Source organism: Embiotoca jacksoni, unplaced genomic scaffold, assembly GCF_022577435.1.
Source record: "Embiotoca jacksoni isolate LCO1_2020_lvr unplaced genomic scaffold, fEmbJac1.0.p SCAF_3, whole genome shotgun sequence".
NCBI lineage: Eukaryota > Metazoa > Chordata > Actinopteri > Embiotocidae > Embiotoca > Embiotoca jacksoni.
The window spans coordinates 4,315,176-4,342,963 of NW_027185381.1; the positions used below are offsets into that span (position 1 = coordinate 4,315,176).

General features: G+C 40.3%; 1 protein-coding gene across 1 annotated transcript in view; it reads left to right on the forward strand.

The window, feature by feature from the left end:
• Window positions 1–27,788, forward strand: part of LOC138206115 (metabotropic glutamate receptor 8-like) — a 163,584-nt gene that overhangs the window by 46,164 nt on the left and 89,632 nt on the right. Inside the window, exon 3 of the mRNA XM_069162617.1 lies at window positions 2,743–2,959. Within this exon, the coding sequence (XP_069018718.1) occupies window positions 2,743–2,959 (217 nt within the window). The remainder of the gene's footprint in view (window positions 1–2,742; window positions 2,960–27,788) is intronic.

Consider the following 27,788-nt stretch of genomic DNA (forward strand, 5'->3'; position numbering starts at 1 on the left):
TCCTGGGCACCTCCCTCTGGAGGTTTTCTGGGCACGCCCAACTGGCAGGAGACCCCGGGGAAGACCCAGGACACGCTGGAGGGATTATATCTCCTGGCTGGCGTGGGAATGCCTCGAGATCCCCCAGCATGAGCTGGAAAATGTTGTGGGGGAGAGGGAAGTCTGGGTCAGCTTGCTTGGCCTGCTGCCACCGTGACCCGACCCCGGATAAGCGAAAGATGATGGATGGATGGATGGATGGATGGATGGATGGATGGATGGATGGATTATTTTAATAAACACATTTGGAGCTCTGTGCGAGCTCTGTCACTGTTATTATTTTTATTACTTCTATAATTTGATGTCACTTTTCTTACACACACAGCTCAAGTTATGGTGTAGTTCTACACAGTGGAGGGTTTTAAGACATGTCTGAATGGGAATAGACTCCCGGACAGACTGGATTAATCATCACATGTTCACTGAAGCTACGTATAGTTTAGGTAAGTATAAGTAAAACGTCAAAAAAGCAGAAGCGTCCTTTAAAGAAAGAAGCATTGCATGTTAATAAGAGGAGCTAATATGTTTTAATAGAGCAGCTACTGATTGAGCATCAATAACTGCTGCTGCTGTTTTTTATAATGCATCATAAACGCTAATGTAGGGCCCCCATTATATATTTACATGCATCTTACTGTAAACATCAATGTACTGTCTATAGTGTGTGTGTGTGTGTGTTTGTTCCACCACTTTGAACCTCCATTACTTCTAATGTGCCAGAAGAAGCAACGTTTGGATTCAGAGCAGGAGGCAGTTGCTCACATGCTGTTTCATTGCTGTGAAACAATTTGCTTTTTTTTTTTTTTTTTACAATATTATAAATAAATTCAATCTTCACTATCAAGGCAATTTAGTTTTATCAGTGCAGATGATACATGTAGTGATATTAAATCAGTAACAGTAAACAGTAAATTGTATGAATTTTAGCATATGAAATTAAACTGAACTGATGGTGGGAGGGATCGATATTCACGAAGTCAGAACTGATGCAAACAATGAACTATGAATTAATTCCTTAATTTAATAAGCTATTAGATCATCAACCCAAGAGAAAACCACAAAATGACGCCTACTTGATGGTTTCGTCGACACGGCCTCTTTTAGGGACGTGGATGTTCAGAGCCTGATGTCTGGCTGGGTTCCTCCACTGATTTGCCCCTGTGTCTGGGGGTCTTGTTTTTTGTCCCACGGGTCTCTCAGCCAATAAATGTGAAGCAGCACCGCTGGGGCGTCTACTGGCAAAGCAGGCAGGCAGTGTCAAAAAAAATCTTCTGAGCATTTCTTCTGGTGGAAGGAGAAATGACCAAATTTGTCCTCAGAAAAACACAAAGAAACATGAAAAAAAACAAAACATAAAATGGCAATTAATTATCAAATTCTTTGATTTTCAGCATGTCAGAGATAATTTTAAGATATTTTTTAATCCTCTTTTGTACAGTCCGTCTGTATCAGAAATCTAGTGGGTCGATATTGATTTACGGTTTGTCAGGGAGGAGCTGTAAACAAATGTCACAATGTTCATCTTTTTTGACAATGTTGGTTTTCTTCTGTGGGTGTATGTCAATACTTCTTTAGTTTTATCCTCAGTGCGTGCACACAAAGCATTTCATCTTCTCAAGGTCTGAAGGATTACATTGATGTCGAATTAAAGTCTCTTGAAATGTTTTCAAAACTGTCTCCAACACATTGTGTCCTTTAGGTGAGAGGATGATTTTCAGAATTTTGTGAATTGCTGACAATTTGAATGAATTATTTTACTTTTAACCTGACGGACATTTATCTCGCTTTGAATGGAAAGCTTGAATCTCCAAAGTAAACAGTGACTCCATCCTTGAGATTAACAGCAGTGACATGTTCTTTGTATCGAGTTGTGGAAGAAATATACCGCAGCTCCTCACTGATGTGTTGGAGCTGCAGCGCTCTGATAGCGTCAGCTCTCAGACAGGTTTGCATTTACAGTACGGGCCTTTAATTTTCTGGCTGTCACTAAGCAAGTCAGGCTGAGTGACATTTGTATTGCTGTCAGGCCTCCAGCTGTCCGTCTCCCTCCCTCCTCCTTCTCTTGTGTGAATGCTGATGGGGCGTCCAGCGGCATTCGGCCCAGCACGCCGGCCTCTGTCTGAAGTGAAATCAATCAGCCCTTCAATGCTTCTCTAAAGGACCATTATCCAGCCCTGCCGGGCCTGTCGGCCTGCCTGCCGCAGGATCTATGACCTGATCCGCCTCTCTAATTCACACAGCAGAGCTCGCTAACTCAAATTTAACAAGAAAGTGGACAACAGGAAGCTAAGGAGGGTCAATATTTAAAGATCAAATTTAAACTCTGTAAATCTCAACAAATAAAGTATGGGATGTTTGGAGTTGAAAGTAAACAATATTTAGAAGTCTAAGTGAAAACTTTGCGTTATCTCATCCTGTCTTAATTTTGGTGTGCAAGTCTTGAGATGGCCTGAGCCTTGAAAGAAACCTTTTGAAATTGAATAAAGCAAAAAGTATTTTGAAAAGGGGTTTTCCATTTCTTTTTTTTTTTGATTGGCATGAGATGTTTTTACTTCTTTGAGCATTTATTTTCCTTCAGTCTCTGTGAAATTTGTGAATACATCAAAGTCTGCTGAATGTTGTCCATGAGTCTTGATACTGAATGTGAGCTCAGAGTTCTCCTGCTCCTCTGCCTGTGGCCTTAACCCCAACATGTCTCCACAGATTCCTCAGATCAGCTACGCCTCGACCGCTCCAGAGCTCAGCGACAACACGCGCTATGACTTCTTCTCCCGTGTGGTGCCTCCGGACTCCTACCAAGCTCAGGCCATGCTGGACATCGTCACAGCGATGGGCTGGAACTACGTGTCCACTCTAGCCTCCGAGGGAAACTACGGCGAGAGCGGCGTCGAGGCCTTCGTCCAGATCTCCAGAGAGTCAGGTAGGAAACCTCGAGGAGATACAGGTTGATAATTAAACTGTGACAATCTGTGACGACTTGGATCTGACACTTTGTTTTGCTTTAAATTAACCAATGGAGATTAATTCGGTGAAATGGGACAAGCAGGAAGAACAGCCTCTGTTGGTTGTTCAGATGCTGCCTGATAAATTGGCTGTACTGTGTCTCGGAGTGTGTTGACGAGTGAACAGGAGGAGAGATCTTGTAATTGACTCTTGATGTAATTACACCAGAAGGCAACACTGTTTTCTCTTCAGCTGGTCACTGTGAGGCAATCAGACTCTTGCTGATTAAAATGTTATCGGAACCCAGATGAGCCCCGACATTAATTAGCTTGTAAGCGGCGTGTTGAAAATTAATTGGCGGTCACATGTATGTTGGAGAGCAGCGCTTTGTCTGCGTGTGGTGGTCGTTGAATTCGGGTTCAATGGCTCTGCTGTGTTTCGTGGATGAATCGGAGGCTCTGATTAGCAGCAGCTCACTCACTTCTTGAATAATGATGCATTCAGATATTCTTAGCTATGATCTAGCCATGTTCATGCCATTAATCGTGTCTTGTATATGACTTTGACACTGTCCATTTCCCTCCGGAATATGATTGTGTTTTCATCATTAACCGAGGTACCTTTGATGAAACTATGGTCAGTTACAAAAAAAAAAAAAAAAAAGTGGATGACCTTGTTGTCTCACTCAAACTTTTTACTGAACTGAACACACTACACTGAATATCTTCGCGACCCTCTAAAAAGACATAAGAGGCAAATGTATGCTGCGGTTGCGAAACCTGATTGAGCTTTTGGGTACTCTATAACAACACTTCAGCTGGGATACAGACATAAACCACACCTGTGTTCAAGTTGAATGGCAAACATGGCAAAGATAAATCTTCACACCAAAATTTTATAATTTTTACAAAAGATGTCCAAGATGTTTTAAGTTCTGAGAGACTTTTATGTACAGCAGCAAAGCATTGTGGGTGTGCAGGATGAGCCTTGTTTCTCCAATGACATCACCCTTAGGTTTCCTGAAGAGCAGTTTTGAAGCTCAGGTCCAGGTGGCCCTGGCCATCACCACCTTGGCAGTGCCTGACTTCAGGTTTACTTACGGCTCATCCAAAAATGGGTGCAAGCAATACGTCCCAGTCAACCAAAGCTTGGTTAAGGAATTGTTCCGGGAACATCCTTTTGGGGCCAATCTCAGTCCCTGGATTTAAATTGAATTGGAAATCTTTGGTGGGTTTTACAGAAACCAGTGGCAAAACAGAAACCAAGCAATATTAGTTAGCTGGCAGCTCAAGAAAGATGAATAAGATAAAATTGCAACAGAGGCTGGTGAGAAACTGCTGCAAACATACATATTTAATACTTAAATAATAGGTTAAATCATTTTTTTAATGTACCTTTCTAGAGAAAGTTTTTATCTGGTTTGATACAATTAGTGAAAGCTAGGCTTTAGTCGATGTGTTTTCATAAGATTGTATTGACATCACGAGAATGTATTGCATGAATAATTTTGACTGCAGCTCTACCTTAAGATTATATATTAAAGTATGACATGCTGGGTCTCAGAGAAATGTTTGAAAGGAAGAAAACAAAGTGAAGGTGAACATTACTGAAATGTCATCAGATATGACAGATCATCACTGCAGGAGTTCATGTCGTAATCTTTTCAGGCCTGTTTCAATCCTGGTTGATTTGACAGCACCCGCGGTTACTTCAAATCTGGTTTTAATATGACAGCAAACAATCACAGAGCAGCTACTTGGTCACAAATACAAAACTTACTTTGCAGCCAAACAAACAGACACAGAAAACTGCAGGTGCGTCAGAAAACTTATGTGAAGGAAAGAAAGTTCACAATCCACGATTGCATCACAAACAGAATATTATTGATTACCAACATTTCAACATGACTGTTTTCTTCAGAGTATCAGGGGACATGACAATTCAACAGGTAACATATTGGGGACAGGGGTTTTCCATCATAGAGAAGAGTGCTCTCAGCCATATACCATGGAAAGGGGATATGTCCAAAGACAACATTAAAGAGGCAGATTATAAATTATAAAGTTTGTCAAGGCAAAACACTGCTTATAAAGGTCAAAAAAATATCCCAAAATCACAAAGTATCATTTATTTGACAGAGTAGCCTCAAATATAAATACATTCACGTTTTCTTCTATGTATATAAAAAATTTTTTTTAAAAAAATACCACGAGTAAAGTTCAGCCATAGACTGTATATAAAAGTAGACATAGCTTCTAGGTATGAAAAATGAGGCCAATGCAGAAGTGCCTTAAGCTGCAATACCAAGCACTACCAAGTACCAGTACAGTTGATTGACTGGCCTGTGGTGCAGTCAGGTTATGGCTATCAGTGGGCGGGACGTAGTATCGCCGGGTTTCCAATCAGATTGAGTACAACCTCATCAAGACCAATTATAACGAGGAGGAAATAGCTCACACCATTATAAGAAAATTCAGACCTGCCTCCTTCAAAACTTCTACCACAGTGCATGCCGGCCCCCAACCCAGATGGGAGAAACAGATGTGGTGTACAATGCAACAGTACTTTCAAATATACTTATTTCACACACCCCCATTCAGGTAAAACAAAAATCCTTATTAAGTCTGTTATTTCTTACACTACAAAAGGTGTTATTCATGTTATCTTATGTCCATGTGGCAAGTACTGTGTGGGCAATCTTAAGCAAGAGCTTTAGATGTGTTTAGTGGAACATAGCAGTTCCAAAAGATGTAGAAAAAATGTTTTAAAGTACAAACAAAGTGCCATATTATTGCAGAACAACGCCCGAAAGGGAGACTAACTCAATGTTACGACTTATCTACATGAATCAAATGCCTCACTAACTCTCAGGATGCTTAATAAGGCTGTACTTTAGTCTTTTCTCAAAGCTGAGAGTTTATCCCTGATATATCAGTCATCCTCTGCCAAATCCAGAGAGCTGCTTGTACGAGATGTGCAGACACACTTTGGCAAAGTTGTCTTTGGTAAACTCCACAAGAGAGGTCTACTGGATTTATTCCTTACTACATCCAAGTGTCTATCCTCTATCTGTGTCTTTAACCCCCCCCCCCCCCACCCTTTAAAAACAAATATTTTTCTGTATAAAACTCCAAGTTTGAACCAGCTTTCCTTCATATCTTTATCCTAATCATATTTACCGCCTCTTAAACACTGGTGTGTGTCCCTTCAATATGTCGCGGGTCAAATGTGGTAAATATGTTAAAAAATATGCTGTTTTCGTAAAGAAAGGCACTTGTTTATTTGGAATGAACATTAGATCCAGACGGTAGAACCGTTGAGCTTCTGGATGTATCCCTCTACTGATTACATGTCTGAGCATCATGTTGCAGCTCATATTTCCTCTTCCAAACAAAAACCTCTGCTGAATTAGTTCATTATAACAGAAACATCAGTTTCTCTGCTGTAGTCCCAACCCAGACAAATGATTGGTCAACTGTACATTTAGAACATGCTCAAATCAGCATACCATCACACCCTGCTCATCACTAGAAATATCCCTCCGCCTTCTCAATGGCAATATAAATTTGGAATTGAATTTCATATAATATGCAACGTAATGTTGTTTTTACTTGTTATAGGCCTGTTAAATTTGGGACATGTTGTCTCTGCACACACACACACACACACACACACACACACACACACACACACACACACACACACACACACACATGAACACGAACATGGCTTTATGAGCAGCCCGCATGTGGATTTATATCAACAGGAGGAAGGTAACACAGTAGCAATTGAAAATACACTTGTCTTATTATGATAATCTTACAATATCTCAAACCCACAGAAGATAGTGCCATTGTGAAATATGTAAAGTAGTGCTGTAAAAAGCTCCACTGGAAATAATTAGCCTCCTAACTATTTCCCACCACAGCCTTTTTTAACTAACTCTGTTTTTTTTTTTTCTGAGAGGAGAACTCTGGGGATTTTACACATTTATAGATGCTGTGCTACATTACAGCCAATGTGGGAAAAAAAAAAATTGTTTAAAATCTTTTTGGGCTACACAGTGAGCAGTGTGAAGTCTCCTAGATGTTAGCGAGCAGCGTCAGAAATGCCTCGGCTAAAAAAAATGACCCATCGGGGGGTGTGGAGTTCGAAAGAAGTGATCTTACTAGAAATCTGGAGCCTGTCCGGCCACATTAGCTGCTACTCGCGTAACGCACCCATATATCTGACTGAACTATCAGCTGGCTAGTTGCATTGAGGGTAATATAGGTGCTAGGTTCTGACGAGGTGGAATGTGTGGAATAAAAAGACTTCTGCTGCGGTTTTGGTCATTTTTTTCATTCTTAGTGACGATGATGTAGGCGTCTCTAGTAGAGGTCCTAATGGGCCCACATAAACCCAGCAATCCCTTAGATTCTGGTAAATCTCCGGAGCCAGGACTAGAATCAGACTGGATCCAACTGGATCCAGTTCTTGTTTTATTGCAGCAGGTCTTTCAATATGTTTGATACTTAAGTGGCCCTGAGTGACTGTGTTTTGAGTGGAAATAGGACTTTCAGTTTGTCTTTGAACAACAGATAAATTTGGTGTACAGGCTTCTTCTTCTTTTTTATCTTCCTTTATGATATTGCTTTGTAGGTTTTGACTTAGACGTGTTTCTTTCAGGAGGGGCAGAGGGTCCCGATCGAAGGGGAAACACTGGATTTCCCAAGTGAATTGTTATATTAGAACACTTGATTTGACACTTTGACACAAGAGTTTTGCGCACTGCAGTAGGCACTGATATGTGTAATTGTAGATACATACCTCCCCTCCCCCTTAATTGAAAATGTAAAGAAATGCATACAAAAATAAAACATGCACTTGCTGTTGAATTTAAGCTGTTGTGATACAAAATGTGTGTGAAGAGTATCAATTTGTTGTTGTTCACATGAATGAAGCTTTTTCTGCTGGTTTGGGCGGAGCTCAGCTGTGTGAATAAATGTTACACGAGTAGCTCTCAGATGATTTTGTTTTGTCTTAAGTAGCTCTCAGAGGAAAAAAAAAGTTGAACACCCCTGGTTTAAAGAGATTGGTCTTGGTTCGTTGCGAAAATATCTTGTTGATGACAGAGTTCAGAGGTAGGAATGGTTGGATAAAAAGGCAACAGTTACTTTAATACACCTGCTGCGTCTAATTTGTGCAGAAGAGATCCTCGGAAAGCGCAATACATGGAACTTTGAGGCAGATGGTCTACAGGACCAGAAGACCACATCAGATGCTGCTCCCGTCAGCTAAGAACTTACCAAAATTGGGCAATGGAAGATTGGACAAAAGTTGCTAAGTCTTATACGTCTCAATTTCTTCTGTGACATTCAGTTTGGAGGTCAGAATTTGGTGGAAACAACATGTAAGCAGGATTCATCCTGCAGTTCAACCTGGTGGTGGTGTAATGGTGTAGGGCAGGGGTGTCAAACTCATTTTAGTTAAGGGGCCACATACTGCCCACTTTGATCTCAAGTGGGCCAGACCAGTAAAATCATAGCATAATAATGCATACATAACGACAATATTTCTCTTTGTTTAAATCATTGGTGAAGGTTTTTGGATGATAAACCCTATTTTAAGGTCTTTCTACAATAAACTAGAAACATAAAGACCAAAAACTCAGACATCAGCCCACTGTTTATCTGCCCCGGCTCTCCTCTGCAGATTCCCTCGCTTTGTGACGCGTTTGACGTCAAACGCGTCACAAAGTGAGCAGCGAGCGCGGCTGCCTGACTGTGGCACCGAGCGCTTCTTCCTCCGGAGCAGATGTCGCATTTACGCTGTTTTGAAGCAATTACTGGATCGATTAAAAAAAAAAAAAATAACAAAACGTTTGTACTCATAAACCTCCATATTCTCATAGAAATGCAATTTATGTCTTTCCGCAATTTTCACACTTAGCAAAGTCATCCGGCGGGCCGAGCTGGACCCCCTGGCGGGCTGGATCCGGCCCGCGTGCCGTATGTTTGATACCCCTGGTGTAGGGGATGTTTTCTTTGCACACTTTGGGCCTCTTAATTCTCCCTGAGCATCATTTAAACCAACTCCAACCCGGTACAAGCAAGGAGTACTTAATGAAGTCAATAAAGCCAGTGAGCTACAGAACTGCAAATATTTCCTCCTTCATGTGTCTGATACAATTGCAGACTGTGGAAAGTGAAGCCCCGTCTCCTTTTCACTTTACAAAAACATTTCTGCATCAAACGTTCTGCTCACTGTAATCACCGCTGACAGTGACTAAAACCATAAACTGCGTTGAATAGTCCAATGTTAAGTAATGACTATTTGTTGCTATTAATCAAATACAAGTGGACACCGTTACTGCAGGACTGGAGTGCGCTCATTTACCAAAACTCTGCAGTTGTTGATTGCATTGAATTATACAGTATATCAAACCCTATAACTCTGTAATAAAGAAATTAAGGATTGAAGGTAAAGAAAACCATGAGGAAGCAGAAGGCACGAGCGAAGGGAAATAAGGAATTACTAAATGAGGTTGAAATGGAGTGAAGAGGTAGAGAGCTAAAGAAAAGGGTAGAGGAGAAAAAGAGGAGGCTACAGAGAAAAATCCACCAGAAGAGGAAAAAAGAAAGAAACAACGTCAGAGAAAATTATGTAAAAAAGAAAACCAGGAGGCAGAGGAAGAAAAGAAGGCAAAAATAATATATGAGAGGAGAAGAGGAGGCAAAGAATAAGTAGAAATGGTGGATGAAGAAAAACTGGAGAATAACAGAGGAAAAAGTGAACTAAAGACAGAAGTGTGAGGAAAACTATAGAAAGGAGGACACGGTTGTAGTTGAGGTAATGAAAACAATGATTAAATCTAAAAATAGAGGAGGAGGAAAGGAAAAAAAGTAATTAGTGAGTGGATGAGTTGGAAATGGATACAAGAAGGAAGAGGAAAAGTGAATAAAGGAAGACTGAGAAAGAAGGAAATGAGGAGGTGGTGAAGGAAGGAAGTAAAGAAGGAAAGGAGAATGTAGAATGTAACTTGGAGGAAATGTGGAAGTAAAAGAAGACATGAGGAAAGACGGAGACAAAGGAGGGAAGGTGGAGACCAAGGAGGAAGTAGGGAATGGAAGGAGGAGGTAATTATAGGAGGCAGAAGGTGGGAAAAGAAAAGAGGAGAGGGTGAAGGAAAGGAGCAAGTAAATAAAGAAACGGAAAGACAGAAAGTAACAAAAGAAAAAAAAAAGAGGAAATGGTAGAGAGAGTCCGAGGTGGAAGAGGGAATGAGAAGGAAGTAGAAAACAATAGCAGGAGTTAATCTGATTTAGCGGTGAGGTTGCTGATTGCAATCAACCAAGCCCTCTCCTTCCAAGTAGTCTATTGTGGCCCTGAAAATCGCAAAAGTTCCTGTTTGGAGCCAGTGTTTGGTTTGTCTGTTTGACCGTGCAACATGGTGGACTCAATGGAGAACTGTCTCCCTATGGAGAAGAACTCATTCTAAAGTAGCAGGTGATTATACACTAATGAAAACGTAATTCTGAGTATTATATTCAAATTCTGCTAACAGATCATTGGAATTCTACATGCTTTAGAGAAAGGATTGATAAAGTAGAAGGAAGAGGTGGTGATGAGATTAAGACAGCAAAGGGATGAAGGGTTGAAGAGGAAATAAGTTGATAACAGAATGAAGGACACGGCTGATGAAAGAATGGCAGTGAAGAAAGTGTTAGGTGGAAAGGATCAAATGTTGAGTGAGAGCAGGACCGGTTTATCTCCGTAATAACTTTCTTTGTCCTCTGATAACATCGTCTCTGCTCTTTGATGATACAGCTGCCGAGATGTTACCAGATGTTACCGATGTGTGTAACCCGAGGCCCACAGAGACCTGCTCTAATGGCTGCAACATAATGCGGGATCATTGCCGCCACCGCCCTGCGAAGCCCGTCTCCATGACAACCGCTGCAGTGGTTCTGGGATCAGATGGATAAATCACTGTGATCTCCTCCTGAATCTAACCCCTCAGCAGCTACTATCACAAGTTCCGGGTGCTGAATTTGAAGAGAGGATCCTTTCGGAAATAAGAATCAGTCATACAAAGTATGGAAAACAACAAAAAAACACAGTTCTTTGGATTTAGGGTGTCTCAGTTGCTCCTTTCAGTTCTTGTGATCTGAGATTGATGATGATGAAATCAGGACTCTGTGGCGGGACAGACCCTCTTTTGAAGTCCTTTTTTTTGGTCCCTTTTGTATTAAGAATTGAATCATCCAAAGTGACAAAAATCTTTTCACAATACTGTTTTCACAATACTCATACTACATTTTTTGGGAGAACACATTGAAAATTAAAGATTTGCTATTTTGTAACACTAGTATATTAAAATTTTAACGTGGAAAGATGCGTTCCCATCTTCGTGATGACCTTCTTTTCCAGAAAAAAAATATTTTTGTGTACTTTTGGGGAAAGGTTGAGTGAAATGGCAGACAAAAGACATGACTGTCAGTTAAAAATCTAAAAAGTGACTGCTTTGAAATTAGTTATGGGGCAGTTTCAAACAAAACATGGCCACAACTGTTAAAGTGGATAGAAATGATGAGGCAAATCTTATTAAATTGTATTTATATGGAGCCAAATCACAGGACAAGTCACAAGTCTCTTGGCACCTAACATAATAAAGTGCCTACAATACAACCGAACAACATTAATGGAACCCAACAATATGAGCAATTGCCTTTAACAGGAAGAAAAACCCCAGAGAGAACCAGAACTGGGCTTAGAGGTGGGCGGCCATCTGCCTCAACTGATTGGGATGAGGAGAGAGGAAGCGAGACAAGAACAGCATAGAGATACAATAGACAATAAACTGTTGCTGGTGCCAGAGAACTACGTAAAAAAAAAAAAAAACTTTAAATAAAAATAACCTATAAATGAAAAAGTCACATTCCATTGTATGAGGAAAAAAAAACTGATCATATTACGATGATTTATTTTACACTTTTTCTACATATAGCTGAACAACGTCTTTATAACAGTAAGTGGGGCAGCTGACAGGTGGAGAAAGCCTCTTCACCATCTGTGATGTCACCAGCTTCTTATCTGGGCTTCTGCCTCGATTCCACTGAAATAAAGTTTGAAAGACGTGGCTGTTTCCCAGACTCAGAAGCTCAAATAAAAGATGCAATTAAAGCTGTTGTTGAGTCCATCAGATGTCAAGGACAGAACAAGAAAAACAAATCTGTGCTCTAGAATTAATAAAGTTTTCGACATTTTGACATTCGTGCGTATTTTATATGTTGCTAGAAATTAAATTGTTATTGCACATCTGTCTTCATTTCATGGAGTAACTACTTCTCGCCAAGAAATAGTTCAGCACATAACCACCAGTAAAACTTGTCCGTGTTACTTTTATTTTGTTTTTGTACAGGTCTTTGTTTGGGTCAGTAAACATGGTAAATACAAATCCATGTTGACTGTTGGTAGGAAATATGAAATGGGCTACTATTCCCTTGGTATCCTCCTCCCCTGTGGATGATGTGTTGCTCAAACATTCTCCTCATTTCCCAGGTGTCACAATTCACTGTGGCCTTTGGGGCGCTTTATCACTTGCTGTTTTTGGGGCATTTGCTGAAATGACTAAAGCTATTTTTCTTGGGAACACGGTCAATCTCAAATAAAAAAAAAAATCAATGTCTCTTATTTATGAGGAGAATCCACAAATCTCCTCTCAAAATGTGCACAGAACTGCATCTAAAAGCTTGTAAAGTTTATGCTTTGGTACATCGTCAGCAGAGAACTATTTTGTCCCCCTACTCACCTATTTTATTGTTTAAGCTGCTGAAACCAGGCAGACGACTCTGCAGCATCAAAGCTCAAACTAAAAGACTCAAAAGAGCTTCTTACAATCGCACTGCCAAACACATAAAACAACTGATAGTGCTCCTCTCTCTCTCTCTCTCTCTCTCTCTCTCTCTCTCTCCCTCCCTCCCTATGTCTATTTTTAACAATACTCTTCGGAATATCAACCTGTCTGATGGTCTCGGTTATTTTTTGGTTTTATTGCTTGCATCTGTTTAGAAACCTGTAGCAGATCATCTAGCTTTTTAATTTGTTCATTTCTGATTTTAATTTCTGTTCTAGTTGCAATTTTTTTGTTATCATTTTTTGAAACATCAGTATAGTTTTTCTTTGAAGCAAAGCTGGACACTCTCAGGGAGAGAGATTTCTCTGCATCTTTACCATGCTGTGTGCTGCATGTGACAAATAAAGAAAAGGTATCTATTTAGTCTTAAAAGGAAAATCGGTTGCTAAGAGCATCTATGCTGAGCCGATCACAAATCTCATAATCAATTAGCAACACTTCAATCTGAGCTTTACAGCAGCTCAATTCCTCCCTAAAAAAAACCCGTAGCAACAACTAGGTTTCCTGCGGTTTTCCATTATGAACCCAGGCAGGTTGACTGGTAGGTGGATGTCTCCACCACACCAAGCCGTGCCATGCCATGCTGCTCTGTGCTGCTGCTGCCGCTGGGCCAGCTGGCTGATGCCAAAAGAGTTTCCCTGATAGCAGAGTTGATCTCATTGGCAGGGAGAAACTGTCACAGATTAAAGGACCATTTACATAATATCACTGGAAATGAAAGAGACTTTTTTTCTCCCTCTGGAACTTCCCCCTATGATCTGCACCCTTCACACTGTATGTAGGGAATATGAAAATGTCTTCAAATAATTAATTTTCTCAGCTTGGTAATCCTATTAACTATAGATGAAATATATAGAAATATCTTTTCTTGTCCGCTGGCCTTTGAAGTCTTTGAAGTCACAGCTATCAGCTGCAGGGTTTTTCCTCTGGGGCCTGAACTCCAGAGAGCCTTGACCTCCTGCATGCCAAGTCATCATCGCTGCCTCGTGCCAATACTGATAGAGACTGTTGGCGGGTTTTTGAGGTTTATTTTGTGTTTATTACATTCCTTACAGACATAAAGCAAAGAACAATGACATGACACAGGTCCATCAATGTAAATGTTTGATGAAAACCCTGATTTAGTCCCATATTAACTGAATGGGATTTCATTTGCGCTCACGTGGAGCCTAGTGTACTGTGTACGGGGCTAGAAAGGGCCCAAACTCTGACCCTCATTAGTTAAAACCCAATTGAAATCCAATATTCCTACTCAGACAGAAAACAACTTTATGTTTCTCTTACTCTGCTACGTGTTGCTCCTGATTGGGAGAATATGAGCCAAAGTGATGGTTCATTAGTTTTTAAAACTCAGATCAGCTGCTCTCTGCTCTGAGACGGTGATTCAGAGAAGGGATGTAAAAGGAGCCGTCGAAGCAAATTTTAAGTGTCAGAACTGATAAATGAAGCAGAATCCAAGCCAACAAATTAAATGGATGTGGCAGAATGTTTTCTACAAGGATTTTATGGCAGTTGGAAAAGTAAAAGAAGAAAAACTATGCTGAGCTAATTTGCCAAAGGAAAAACTGAAGAGTTACACATGTTCATAATAAGGCAGCTAAGTACAAACTTCAGCACGCTAATATAATCACTAGGATCACTATTTTTGAGTTTTCAAATAGTCAATAAATCATCCATCGTTAATACTATAATCGTGTCTTAAAAAGTATATTTTCCTTTGTTTTACTGGCACCTAGTAGTAATATGTTACGTGCACGGAGGAGTCCAGACTATCCAACCTCACTTTGCCGCGTGCTGTTTGGGACATAAACATTGACAATGAAGGAGAGGACGGTGACGTTTTAAAAGGGCCTGTGATGTTCAAAATATGGTAATCTGTTGGGGTTATTTTGTGCTATGGAGGATGATGAACTGCACAAAACTACAGCAGGATGAGCAGGGAAAATGACTTGAGTGAAACATTTATAATTTGTCTTGACCTACAAAAAAAAAAATCATTGAGAATAGTGGAGTAATCTGTTGTTTAAATCCATGTGCATCTCCGCACCTGTCTGTGTCATGGCCTATGGTTTTGTAGACTGTCTACATTATATAGGCTTTGTACAGTGTTGTGAACTGCTGTGTCTACTTAATATTTGTTATTCCCCTGTAAGAAAGACATAGTGAGACAGAGAAGCTGCCTGTCGCTGTCAGCCAGTGGTGGTGCTGACTCTAGGATATGACTATTTTACTGTTGTAAATTTAAAAATCCTAAATTGACTTCATCCGTAGGGCCAATTCTGAATGTTCCGCCCCCTCTGTTCTGAGAGATTAGCTCTTCCCCTGCACCATGCTAAGCACTAACATCAAAAATACTGTCTCGCGGGCTGGTTAGTACCTCGCTTTCTCCATACAGTATCAATGCATTGCAGTCCTGTGGCTTAAAAGGCTTATTGCGACATCTCAACATCAGAGCCAGACCTGATTCTGGCCTTTTCTTTGTGGCAATATCACTAACTGATTGATTAAACTGTCTCTGGTTAAGCTTGCCCTGCCATCAACAAGATCAACAGTCCCAGGGAGGTGCCCCATGTGGCCTTCAGTGTGGATTCACCTCCACTCGCTTTCACAGCTGTCAGTATGCCAATAGTCGAGCAGAATGTGGCGACAGGCATCCGCGAGAGACACGACTCTTTGCTGAAGTTTCAGCGAGAGGCCCAGCAGCTCACCGACTATCTCTTTCATGCAATCTAGATCCATTAAAAGCTGACCGTTTATGAGGTGTTTGTGCAGACCTAGAAATGTCTTCCTTTTGGCTTGACTGAGAGATATGTCTTTGCATGTTGTTTTGAAGTGGTGCACTAAAACAGGGTGGTTATTCCAGACTGCTTTTAAAGTAATAAAACTTGCCACCCACCTGATGGTGAATATCTGTCAGTTGTAAAAATCTGTATATTTAAGTTCTGCAGCTGCTTCCTCGAGCAATCTCACAGTCTTTGTAGACTGGTGGAACAGAGAGTGCAGCTTGGAGATAAAAATCTGATAAAAAAAAAAAAAAGAAAAGCAACCTCCTTGAGAGAGTCATTAATTGCCAATTTGAGGAAGGTTCGTTACGCAATGTATAGACTGAATGTTTGGGAAACTGGATTCAAGCCGTGCAATCACTGCAGTGGTTTTGCCGGTGAGAACTGAAACTCCATCTGTGGCAATGCTAATGAGGTGTTTCCCCCCAAAATGCATCATCTAATCCCATTTGGAGAAACCTCTGTCTCATGCTGTTGAACATGGATTATACATCTGTCAGTTCCACACACATCACGACATCACATCTCGTGTATAATTAGATAAGCACGTCTGTGTACTGTACATAACATTTGAAACAAACATCCAGTCGGGGTTAGCATCATCATCGGCCTCTTCCTCTGTCGAGTTGTTATCACCATCTCCAGCTTCTCCTGCTGGTTTGTCCTTCATTGTCGCCCCGGCAGCAGTCCCAGCAGGTGGAGCATCAATGTCGGCTGTTCAAGCAGTCTCTGGCTCTGATTGCTCTTCATAGTTGGTTACCTTTAATTTTTCAGTGAATCAAAAATGTGTAAGTGAACTACCTGGTTTTCTTTTTGACGACATAAATTAAGCGATTAGCCACACAAACTGAGTGGAACAAAGAGGAGTTTAAAAACAAAAAAAATTCGGATCTTTGAGTTAAAGTAAATGAAGTTAATTTTAGTGTGCGACCACCCTTCAATGGTGATGACAAAAATAGCGTACATGCCAGTGTTTATCAACATGCCCTCCATGCATGAATCATACATCAATAATAGCCGAATTTACGCATGATCATTGATGATAAAGAAACAGAAAAATAGAATTGCATTGCAAAAATAGCATATTGTCAATATTTTAGAGACCTCCCACAATATCACAGTGTTTTCAGGAAGGCTCATTTCTTATTCAGGGGAGCAAAGTTCCCCTGGCTCCCCCGTAGTTCGCACTCTGCTTATAACAGCCAAGGGTCCCAGATGAAAAATGATGTGATGTCCAAAGTCATTACAATTCATCCTGACAGGGATCCAAGAAGGGAAAAACCATGAACTGACAGCAGTTGTTGTCGCACCGAGCCACGACTCAAATTACTGAAGATTCAAACAGTGTCCAGCTTTAGCCTCCAGCTGACACACGTCTGTGCTCTTTGGAATAAATTGCAGCTCATTCGTGTCACTCTGTGTCTGTCTGCCCCAACAGCAGTCACAGTACACCTCCCTCCCACACTTTTACTCACAGCTTCAGTTCTCTTTGTTGTGGCACTACCCTGTTTGCATTAACGTTTGCTCAGCCACTCTGAAGGCCGGACCAATCAGCGGTCAGTGTCGACGGCTAAGTACGATGACCATGAAGTCAAGCGTTTTTTTTTTTTTTTTTTTTTTTTCCAAATGCAGTTGCAGCCGTGGTAGAGTGTCAGAAAACCCAGGTCTGCAACCAGTGGAATGCAACGACAGAAAACAACTCCCTATGGTGAGTGGTCAGACCACACACTGTATGTAAAAGTGGATGTAGCTTCCGGGTCTGAAAAACGAGGCCAATGCGGAAGCGCCTTAAGCTGCAATACAACCCGAGTGCCACTAGAGGATGGCTCCAAAAAGCCTCCGGCTCCATAGACCCCCACTCAACTTGTTTCATAAAATTCTAGTCAATAAAATTTCCGAGTTATCTTGGTGTTGTCAGCTAAAGTCTCTCCTTCGTTCTAGTTTTCTGGTGGTATATCTGAAAACAACACCGTCATTATTTTTTTTTTTTGGGTGTGTCTGTTTGATTGACAGGCCTGTGGTGCAGTCAGGTTCAGGCTATCAGTGGGCGGGACATAGTATTGTCGGGTTTCCAATTGGATGGAGCCAGATCCCCCGCTCGCTCCTTCCTAGCTCACCCAAATATGGTCACTGCCGGCTCCAAACTAGCAAGATGGAGCCGGCCAAAATCAGAACTCGAGGTGTCATAATGGCCGTTCACAAACCAACGGCGGACGTCACAGCTGGTTGCTGCTTGGTCAGACCCATGACGCAGTAAATTTGGGTTTGCAACACCAGGCTCATGCTGCTCTTCCTTTTCAATTTAACTTATGATAATATATTACCCCAAAACTCTGTGATGATTTACTTCAGTCACATAATGCTGCATTCAGGGGAGGACAGTGTGATGGCCGGCCCGCTAGCTGTTCTTGTCCATTTGTTCTAGTTCTATATTCTACGTGGCAGAGACCAACTAGAACATTTGCCAGCTGTGCAGGCAGATGTATGCATGCTCAGCTGTTAGGTGAGCCCTGCTGTCGATGTGGATAGGGACTCTCATTATGATGACTGTGAGCTGTCTGCAGTGGACAATGGCAATCATCCATCTGGCCAACCCAAGTTTGCAAAATTTACTACAAAATATGAAGCTCCAAAGTTGGAAGTATTAGGGTTTAAATTCTATAAATTAATTCTGTCCCTTCATCTCAGGAAGTTTTTGTTTTCAACTTGCCACTTTGTAAAGTGGGAGATCATTGTGAGAAGAACAGCAGGAACCGCACTGAAGGAAAAATGGCTTTGGGATATGTTCAGGGACCTGCTGTCAGTTCACTGATGTCTTTTTCTGTCTGCGGCTGGATCACGCTGTGCAGACTCGACTCCTACTGTATGTTACTGCTCTCAATCAGGGGCGAGAGAGAGTTGGTGAAGTGAACAAACTGCTGGGAAGAAAAAGAGGTGAGCAGAGCGAGAGAGGGAGCAAGCACGAGAGAGAGGGAGCGAAAGCGAGCGAGAGATAGGGAGAGAGAGCGAGAGGGAGTGAGAGAGAGTGAGCGAGCGAGCGAGGGAGGGAGAGAGAGTGAGCGAGAGCGAGAGAGTGAGAGCTAGAGATGGGTTGTTATAAATTTATAAAGTTTCCATTCTGGGCTGATTATACCAGTCTGACCACTGAGAATTACAGCCTGTTGCACCACTGTTATTATTATTATTAATTACCGTCATCATTATTTGGGTTATTATTCCTGCGAGGCTGACAGCTCACCAGTCACCATGTTGGACCAGAATTCTTTGTGAGAATGTTTGTGGTGATGACTTTAGCCCTCCATCAGTTTAAATGTTGTTAATGAGGTAATTATCAAAATAAACTGACACAGATGTACATTGTAGAGGATTTAGGTGTTATTTTTTAATCAAAAAAACAGGCAGTTGTGAGATGTCCTGGACATAGTTTAGTTTTAGACATCTTGGACAACTTACATTAAAAACTTACATAAAAACCAAAAGAGCAAGTGTACAAATAATTATTGGAACGGAAATCGACTTAACAAGATCGACTTATTTGCTTCGTCCAAACTTTTCAACATCATTTCACAGTCTTCCTCAGAGTTTTCCCAGGTGTCAACGAATTGCTGAGGTTCCACAATTTAGGTGGTGCAATGACATCAGGAGCATCTCTGCCAGCTGAGCTGAGCAAACTCTCTACTGTGGAAAACTGAGACACATTTGAAAGCTAAAAGAAAGTCTGTGAGTGGAAGTAGAGATTATTTTATCAACCAACACTTGATAAGATCAAGAAATGCATTTCATGCTGACCTCAGACATTGTTACATTAGATAATCTCTGATATGTAGTGGTGGGAGCTTGGTTAAATATTTATACATTACTTGCATAATTCATAAAAAAATTACCAGTCACTATAAACAGTGAAAATAGCTTAATGCAAAACATCAGACTGTTCTCCCAAAACAGAATGAAACAGACTGAAATTTGGGCCTAGGCGTGGTACACCCTGGACAGGGACAGTCCATCACAGGGTCAACACAGAAAGACAGAAACAGACATACACGCTCATATACACACCTATAGGCAATTTAGAGTCACCAAATAATCTAACAGGCATGTTTTTGGATGGTGCATGGGATACAAACTCCACATAAAAAAAGCTCATGCCCCAGCGAAGCCTCGGACCCCGAACCTGTTTGCTCAAATGAATTTACACTCTAATACAGTAGACATACAATAACCATCAAGCGTAACAAAGTCCAATCAATTTTATTCATTTATACTTACAAAAAAATACACTTAATACAGTTTAATAAATTCAACCAATGTGTTCAGTAAATACAGTATGAGTCTGGAAAGACAAGGATGCAAACTGCAACTTGACTGGTTGGCAGAGACATGCAAAAAAGGTGGTAATTGCAGTTTAAAATGTCTTTTTGTGAGACAATATTTATAATAATGACAAATTCTAAGTGACATGGTTGATACTAGTAATTATTCAACAAGGCCACATTTCAGCATTATAAAAGTTTCAAAAAGTAAAGGAAAAGAGATGTTGCTCTTGAGTGTTGCTCGGGATGCCACCGCAGCTCTCGGAGAAGGAGAGAGGAGAGACTTACTGTTTGACCTCTGATTGTAAAAAAAAAGAAAAAAAGAAAATAGCCATTCTGCCGTCTGCAGGCTGTCCTCATCTCACCACCATCGAGTCAAACCAAGAGGCTCTCCGCCAGGAGAACTGGGATTTTCCTGCTGTCTCAGCGGGAAATCAGGGCTGTCAGCGGGCTGACTCCTGTTTGAACCCATGTCTGACTGAGATGACGCCTGCTGCCTCCAAAGCTAAATTCAGCTCAGTAGCTGTTAATTAAACATGCATCTTCAGAACTGCAAACAGTTGTTGGTGTGAAAACCTCCTGCATGTGTGTCGGATGATACCACGTCTCGTCTCAGGTTTTAGAGATGCTTTTTGTTTGTTTGTCTCTCGGGTGTCTTTTATTGTCATCTTGAGGCTGAACAGTTCGTGATAAATAAGCGGCTTTACAAAGCAGATGCTCCTTGATGAGTTCAGGAGTTTAAGACATGGAAACACACACAAAAAAAAAACAACACTACGAAATGAAAGAAATACATCAAAGAGGTTGCTGGTTTAAAGTGTTTTCAAGAGGAAACCTGTATTTCCTCTTCACAAGTTGCTCAGGTTTACAGAACTTTTTTTTTTCTTGAAGTTTGTTATGGAAATCAGTTTTCATCATTTAAATGCTGTTTCTTTGAAATCGTGTTTTGTCTGTCAGTTTTGTATAGCAAATAATCCCTCTAAATACCCATGAGCCTCAGCTGCCGTTGCCATGGAGAAAAAGCACAAAGCCCCAGAACCAGAATCTCCCAAAATAGCTCTTCTCACTTCACAATTCACTTACACAGCAGTTTTCATAGCAGTTAACCTGCTTAGGAAATAGATTGCTGGATTTGTGATCTTTGAAGTTTTAGTGTGAGAGACATTAATGGAGATTTTAGTATTAGAGGCTTTTCATAGTTATTGTTTCTTGAGAGAAAAGAGTTCTGTAGTTTTTACTCTGTGCAGTCTGTCTAGTCATTTTTGCACACCTCAAATATATTTTAAGAAAAAAATGATATAAATCGTGTTGAGACAATCTGGGAACATCTCTATATAGCCCCATCTGGTGAAGTGATAGACAACTGACTGCACTTATATTTACACTACAATCATTATGGGTTATTTAAAAAAAAAGAAGGCAGGCAAAGTGGTTATATTTTTACGCAGACCAATATTCAATTCTTTGAACTTAATGTACAATTTATAAAGACAACACACATCTACAGTGTAGTGTACACTTCCAAAGTGTCAGAGGTCAACCTGAGGAGCAAATGAGTGTCGAGCAGCTGTGAATGTGAAGGGAGGGTCGTCACAGCCTCGTGCTCACATCAGGACCACATTCGTTCACGCAGAGCAGAAACAATCCTTCGCAAGGATGGTCGTCCGCTCGCAGATACTGTTCTGTGCACATGCTTGGTTTTTATGTGTGTGCGTTTTAAGAGCAATTAAACACCATATAAACGTTTTCCATCCTTAACCATACGGCATTCTTTATGATATTCAGATCAGTCAGTTACAGCTGGCTGTATTATGAGTCACTGAACAAACTTTTCCTCCATTTTTTTTATGTGAACTGAACTCTTTTAATTATCAAGTTCACAACAATTCCACTTATTCTATTCATACTCTATTTCCAGCCCTTCTTATGTTTCCTTTAAAAAAAAAATTATATCTACCACCAGTAATTACTTAACTGCATTTCTGATTGAAACAAAATTGGATCTTCTAGTCTGTTGTTTATTTATTCATTTTAAATGAATACCTCCTGGAGAGTGTTTTAAATAATCCCATATGAAAGCGTATACCACTGGCTCTATCACATTTTCTGGTCTGTCTTTTTGGTTTTAATTTTTTTAGAATGTGACATCTGATAATTGATAAACAAATAAACAAATCTATAGCCTAAAGGAGGTCAATAGGGGTAAATCAAAAAAATGTCCACCCCAAGGACATTTCTCCATCGATGGACACTTGGGTGTCTGATGCTTACTGGACATTTGACAAACATTCAGCCTATGTGTAGATTATATAATATAATGTTTCTTTCTTTTTTTCATAACCATTCTGTTCTTAAATAAAGAGCATACTCTAAGTAAGTTAATGTCTAAGATACCTTTACTGTAAATATTATGTTTTACTTGTCATTAATACTCAGCACCATTCAGTAGCTAATAGTTTCAGTCATGTCAGAAAAACAGACAGAGATTTACCTGATGTTATGGTTTTCTGCTCGACTCTGACTTTGTCTTTTTAATGACGAGAAAGCGTCACAGCAAACGGTTCTTTTCTTCCTCTGAACTCAGCAGCAGATATTCCTGTCATTCAAAGTTTTCAGTCAAATACAGTACTGTGCTTCTGTGACTTTGTGAGTAGGTGTTTGTGCAGCAGATTAAATAGAGGAAGTGATGGTTTTGTATTTTCGCTGACGTTCTGTCGGATCAGTTGCTGTGGAAAAAGTATCTCGTCTTTTTTTCTTCCTCAGAAGTGTGAAATCCTGCAGGAGATAATCTGCTTTTCTTTCTCTACTTTCTCTCAGCACTCATCCTCTTCCATCTTTCCTTCTGTATTTCTTTATCCCTTAAACTCTTTTTCTCTTTCTCACTCCCGTATATAGCATAAATACTTTGTTTACCCTCACCTGGGTGTCTTTGTGATGTATTTGGTTTTCATTTTCACCATTTTTGTCCATCCAACAGGGAAAGTTTTTTTTTTTTTTTTTCTAGTTTCTAGTGATTCCAACTTCTATATTTTCATGTTGTTGATCATTTACTTCCATTCATTTTTCCTGGTGGGCAGCATTTGCATTCAGTCGAAGGAATGGATGAATATTTCATGGAAAGGGATTCCTCGACCTTTCCTCCTTTTAAGAACAAGTGAGTAGCGCAAAATTAATCATTTGTAGTCAGCAACTAACTCCTTTCCTCAAACACATGAAACACTCCATTAGTGGTGGCCAGTTGAACACGAGGAGGTGAGGAGCAAGTGAGAGACGACTGCACTCAGAAGAAAAGGTGTGTCATTTAGGAGGACTGTCACAGTAACTGCTGCAAGAACGGGACTGACCTTTATTTTCATGAGTGAAAATGAAAGGGAAAGGTTAGAAACTAATAATAAGACAACATTTACTGAAGTTTACTGGGAAATATCAAACCTATTTTTAGAAATACAAAGCAAAGTCAAGGTGTACACACCAAACCTAATATTGTCTGTTTAATGAGGCAGCTACCCGTCATCCTTTCTCCACCCACTTTGGCCACATTTTTTTCTTTTTCTTTTATAGGTATGTATTTATTTTTAGTACCTGTCCATGAAAAAAATAGGAAAACCCACAATTTTCTCTGAAATAACTTCTATCTGACAAAAGTAATTGGCCTCCATCAAGTTGCTCTTTCAACAGTGGAGTCCTCCTGGGTCATCTTCAATGGAGCCCACTGTGTTGAAAAAGCACCACATGCTGCCATCAGACACTGATAGATCTTACAATTCAGCTGATGTCTACTGGGAAGTTTTCCTCTGTTCTTGGTCCACCATCACCACCATCACCAACATCCTTCTGTTCAGTCCAGGCTCAACTTTTCCTCTCTCAGCCACATCCAGGAGTTTGACTACAGTACCATGTATTCTATTTGTTACTAATATTTTTGACTGTAGTCACAGAAACATCAAGCTGTTTGATAGACTTATAGCATTTATGATTAACATGCTTGACTTTCTGAGCTTCTTAGATTCTCTACTTTGCAAACAATTATACACAAAGATGCAGTGACCACTTTCCTCTATTTAGATAAGCTGAATGACTGATTAAAATATTGAAGACGTGTGATTATAATTAAAGAAAACATTTAGTTTGAAATATCAGTTATTTATCTTTTTTTTCTGGGGGTACCAAAAAAATCTTTATGGCCATTTCAGAATAATCTTTGTAGAAGAAGCAAATATTTTTAAATGTTCACACTTTGTCTGTTTTACTCTGACATATGCATGTATACATAAGACATTTATTTTTTAATTTTTTTTATTTCACTTTATTAATCTCCGAGGGGAAATTTCTTCACTACAGCATGGGGGGCTCTCAGGGGGGAGCTGCTGCAACAGGCTGCCACTAGCGCGGCGCCAGATAACCTGACCTGAGGTGCATGTTTTTTGGATGATGGGAGGAAGCCGGAGAACCCGGAGAGAACCCATGCAAGCACAGGGAGAACATGCAAACTCCGCACAGAAAGGCCCAGGACCGGATTCGAACCCGGAACCTTTTTGCTGTGAGGCGACAATGCTAACCACTGCACCACCGTTTAATTTAATCACTTTTAGGAGGAAGGAAGCATTTTAAGCATTCTGAGATTCATCCACTACTGTAGTAAAAATTAGTTATCGGCACACACTCATCACAGTAAAAACAAAAGCCATCAAATCAAGGGAAACTGTAAAGAATCTAAATTTGTGTCTAAAGTCACCACCTTATTCACTCATTCACTGCTCCTCATGGACACTCAATAGTGAGCAGTATATTAAAACTTCAGTCCTTCAAAATGTGGAGAATTGCGTTGTGATTGTTAATAGAAAATAGTGTACATTCTACAAAAATATTGTTTTGTTGTGGAAATTTTGAGTGCACTATACAGTGACTAAATTGAAATGACAGACAGTAAATGTAATGCGCTGTACACTCAGTAATCACCATGCCAATACTTGGGTTGGTCTTCCCTTTGCTCAGTTCAGCTCAAGTTCTTGATGGTATGTTGGAAACATTCCTGAGATTCTGAGTTCAAGATTTTTGAGCTCCACTTTCATACTGCCATCCTTCAGCTCTACTGCATCCCAAAGGCAATTCTACAACTACTATTCAGATCTGGTGACCAAAGATCTCACTGAAATCTGACGAACGCATTATTATGTTCAGACCAGTTTGAAAAAAAACTTTTCTTCTTGACATGGTTCATTATCCAGGCGGAAGTAGCCATTAGAACTGTGACCATAGAGTTGCACATGGTTAGCAACAAAACTCAGATAGGCTGTGATGTTCAAACAATGACTTAATATTAAGGGTCTCTAAGTGGGCCAAATTTACAACACCAGCAGCCAGGAATGTTGACACAAGGCAGGTTGGGTCAATGGAGTGCTGATGGTAAATGGCTGAATCTGCAGCCTCAGCAGAATGTTTTTCCAGTCTTCTTTTTTCTTTTACAAATACTGGGTGTGAATGTGAACATGGGTGTGAGCAGATATTCTTTTTGAATAGTTAAGAGCTCCAGAGTAACATGGTCTTCTACAACTTATGTTGCGTTATCGTTTGATTGCTGCTTAAATATTGCTCATATCTTTCAGAGTTAGGCAACCCTGGAAACATTTAGGTGAAAGCATCACAGTTTAAAGTGGTTTAAAGTGATATTTCACTCTAATGATCCTATCTGACTGCATGGTGTTAAATGACGATGATTTAAACTCAACATCACATTACAAGATTCCTGCTGACAAACCAACAATCTCAAAGGAGCAGTTTATAGGCTTTAGTGACATCTGGCAGTGGCAACCACCCATATACCCCCCTCCCCCCAGAGAGAAGAGAATCTACAGTGGCCACAAAACAGGAACAATGTAAAGTCTCTCTCTAAAGCCAGTGTTTGGATTGTCTCGTCTGAGCTATTTTTGAAACATGGCTGTGCAACATCATGTGCTCTGTGGATTCATGTGTCTATGTAGAAATGAAGAACTCATTCTGAGGTAACAAAAACACAACAAATTAAACATTTCTGGCAATTACCCACTAATGAAAACATAACTACAAATATTATATTCCATTTCTGTCTATAGATTCCCCCTTCATCCTACACAGGGGTCCTTTATATTCAAAATCTAACTAAAAGGAAATTGGCTTCTGGATTACTGTTCCTTCTGAAGCAGAGTATGTTTTGTTATCCTGTACAGAATCTCAAAAGCAAAGTTAGATGTCAACGAATAGTTGACATGCAGAGATTCATGGTGGTCAGTGGTTAATTTGTGTAGCATTAAAAACCCATACTGCTGTACAGCAACTCTTCCACTCTAAACTGAGACAGGAAATCACATATACTATGAAAGAAGCAGTTCATACAATGGCAGTTTTTCTGAAATTAGTTATATATTGCTATATGTGGAATTGTAACTCCTGTATTGTAATACTTGCCAATCCACAGCCCTACTTAGTCCCATTATTGTCTGTTTCTTTTAGCTGTCCAAAAGGGGGTCAAAATGTGAAAAACAGCACTGCTATTGTTCTCAAGTTTGTACGAGGAGCCTTTGGAAAAAAACATTGACTGTCAAATTGTGAACTGCTCCACAGATCCTCAGTGATATTTCTTAGGCAATTTCAATGTTATTGAAAATGCCTAACAAATTATTCCGATTATACTTCAGAATAATCTGCAGCCTCTCTGTGCTGCACAGTTAAAGCAACAAAAGTGAAACAAGAACTCCATTGTGAGGCTTTTTCTTTCTGTCCGTATCCCAGTCCTGTGAGTGAGGGAGGAGGTTTGAAACAAGCTGCTTTCACTGAATACATAATCAGCTGCAGGAAGCTCAGAGTGCTCCAATTATCCAGAGCTTGTTAACAGCGATGAGGATGCAATGAAAGACAAATTGGAACAACGGTTTATTTTTCTCTGCCTCTTTCAAGAGCTCTGTGACACAGAAATATTTTTACCCTCCAACTGTTTCCATCTTTTTGTTGCTTTTCAAACTGAAAACTTTATCTGCCAGTAAAGATTATTAATAATGATTTTTTTTTTTTAAAGACTGTAATTAAAACATTTGACAGAAAAATGTAGACTTTAGTAAACAGACCAGACTTTCACCAACTGTAAAATAAAAAATATCCCGAACAGTTGGACAGTTCACAATCTGAGTGGAAGAAAAGTAGTCAACACATTGTGATTATTCTTTAGATTCTGATTGATCTTGTCCCTGTGATGGGGATAATTTGATATTCATAAGTTATTAATCAAGTTTCCGCTGTTGTGCGTAAATGTGCACAACTCTCTCGCTTTGGAGACACTAACATGGATCCTGCTGTAGGTATTTAATGAACTAAGAGGAAATACTCCTCCAAAGAGCTGAAAGCACCAAAAATAAACTTCAGCTCAAGTTAACAATGTTATGATGATAGCAGGATCAACTAATCCAATAGAATGTTTTATTGCAAAAGGAGTTGTAGATGGGCTGGTGCTGGTAGGGGAAGACCTAGAGTCTTCCAGGCTGGAGGTGAGTCTGAACGTGAGGGTTCAACAGTGAACGCGAGTTCATCAGCAGGGACAGGCAGAGACAGGGCTGAGTTCTCCTGCTGGGGCCAAGTCCAAAACACAGTGGTGGACCGCATCGAGACGGATGGTGGAGGAACCAGAGGTGGCTCGACGCTGATGACGTGGGTTGAAACAAGACTTACAGGCTGGAGCTGACTGGTGACCTCTGTGGTACGACACAGGACAGCAGGTGAGAGTCGACGGTGGGATCTCCGTAGGGCATCAGGCAAGTCCAACGCAAGACGAGGGGACAGGTTAGG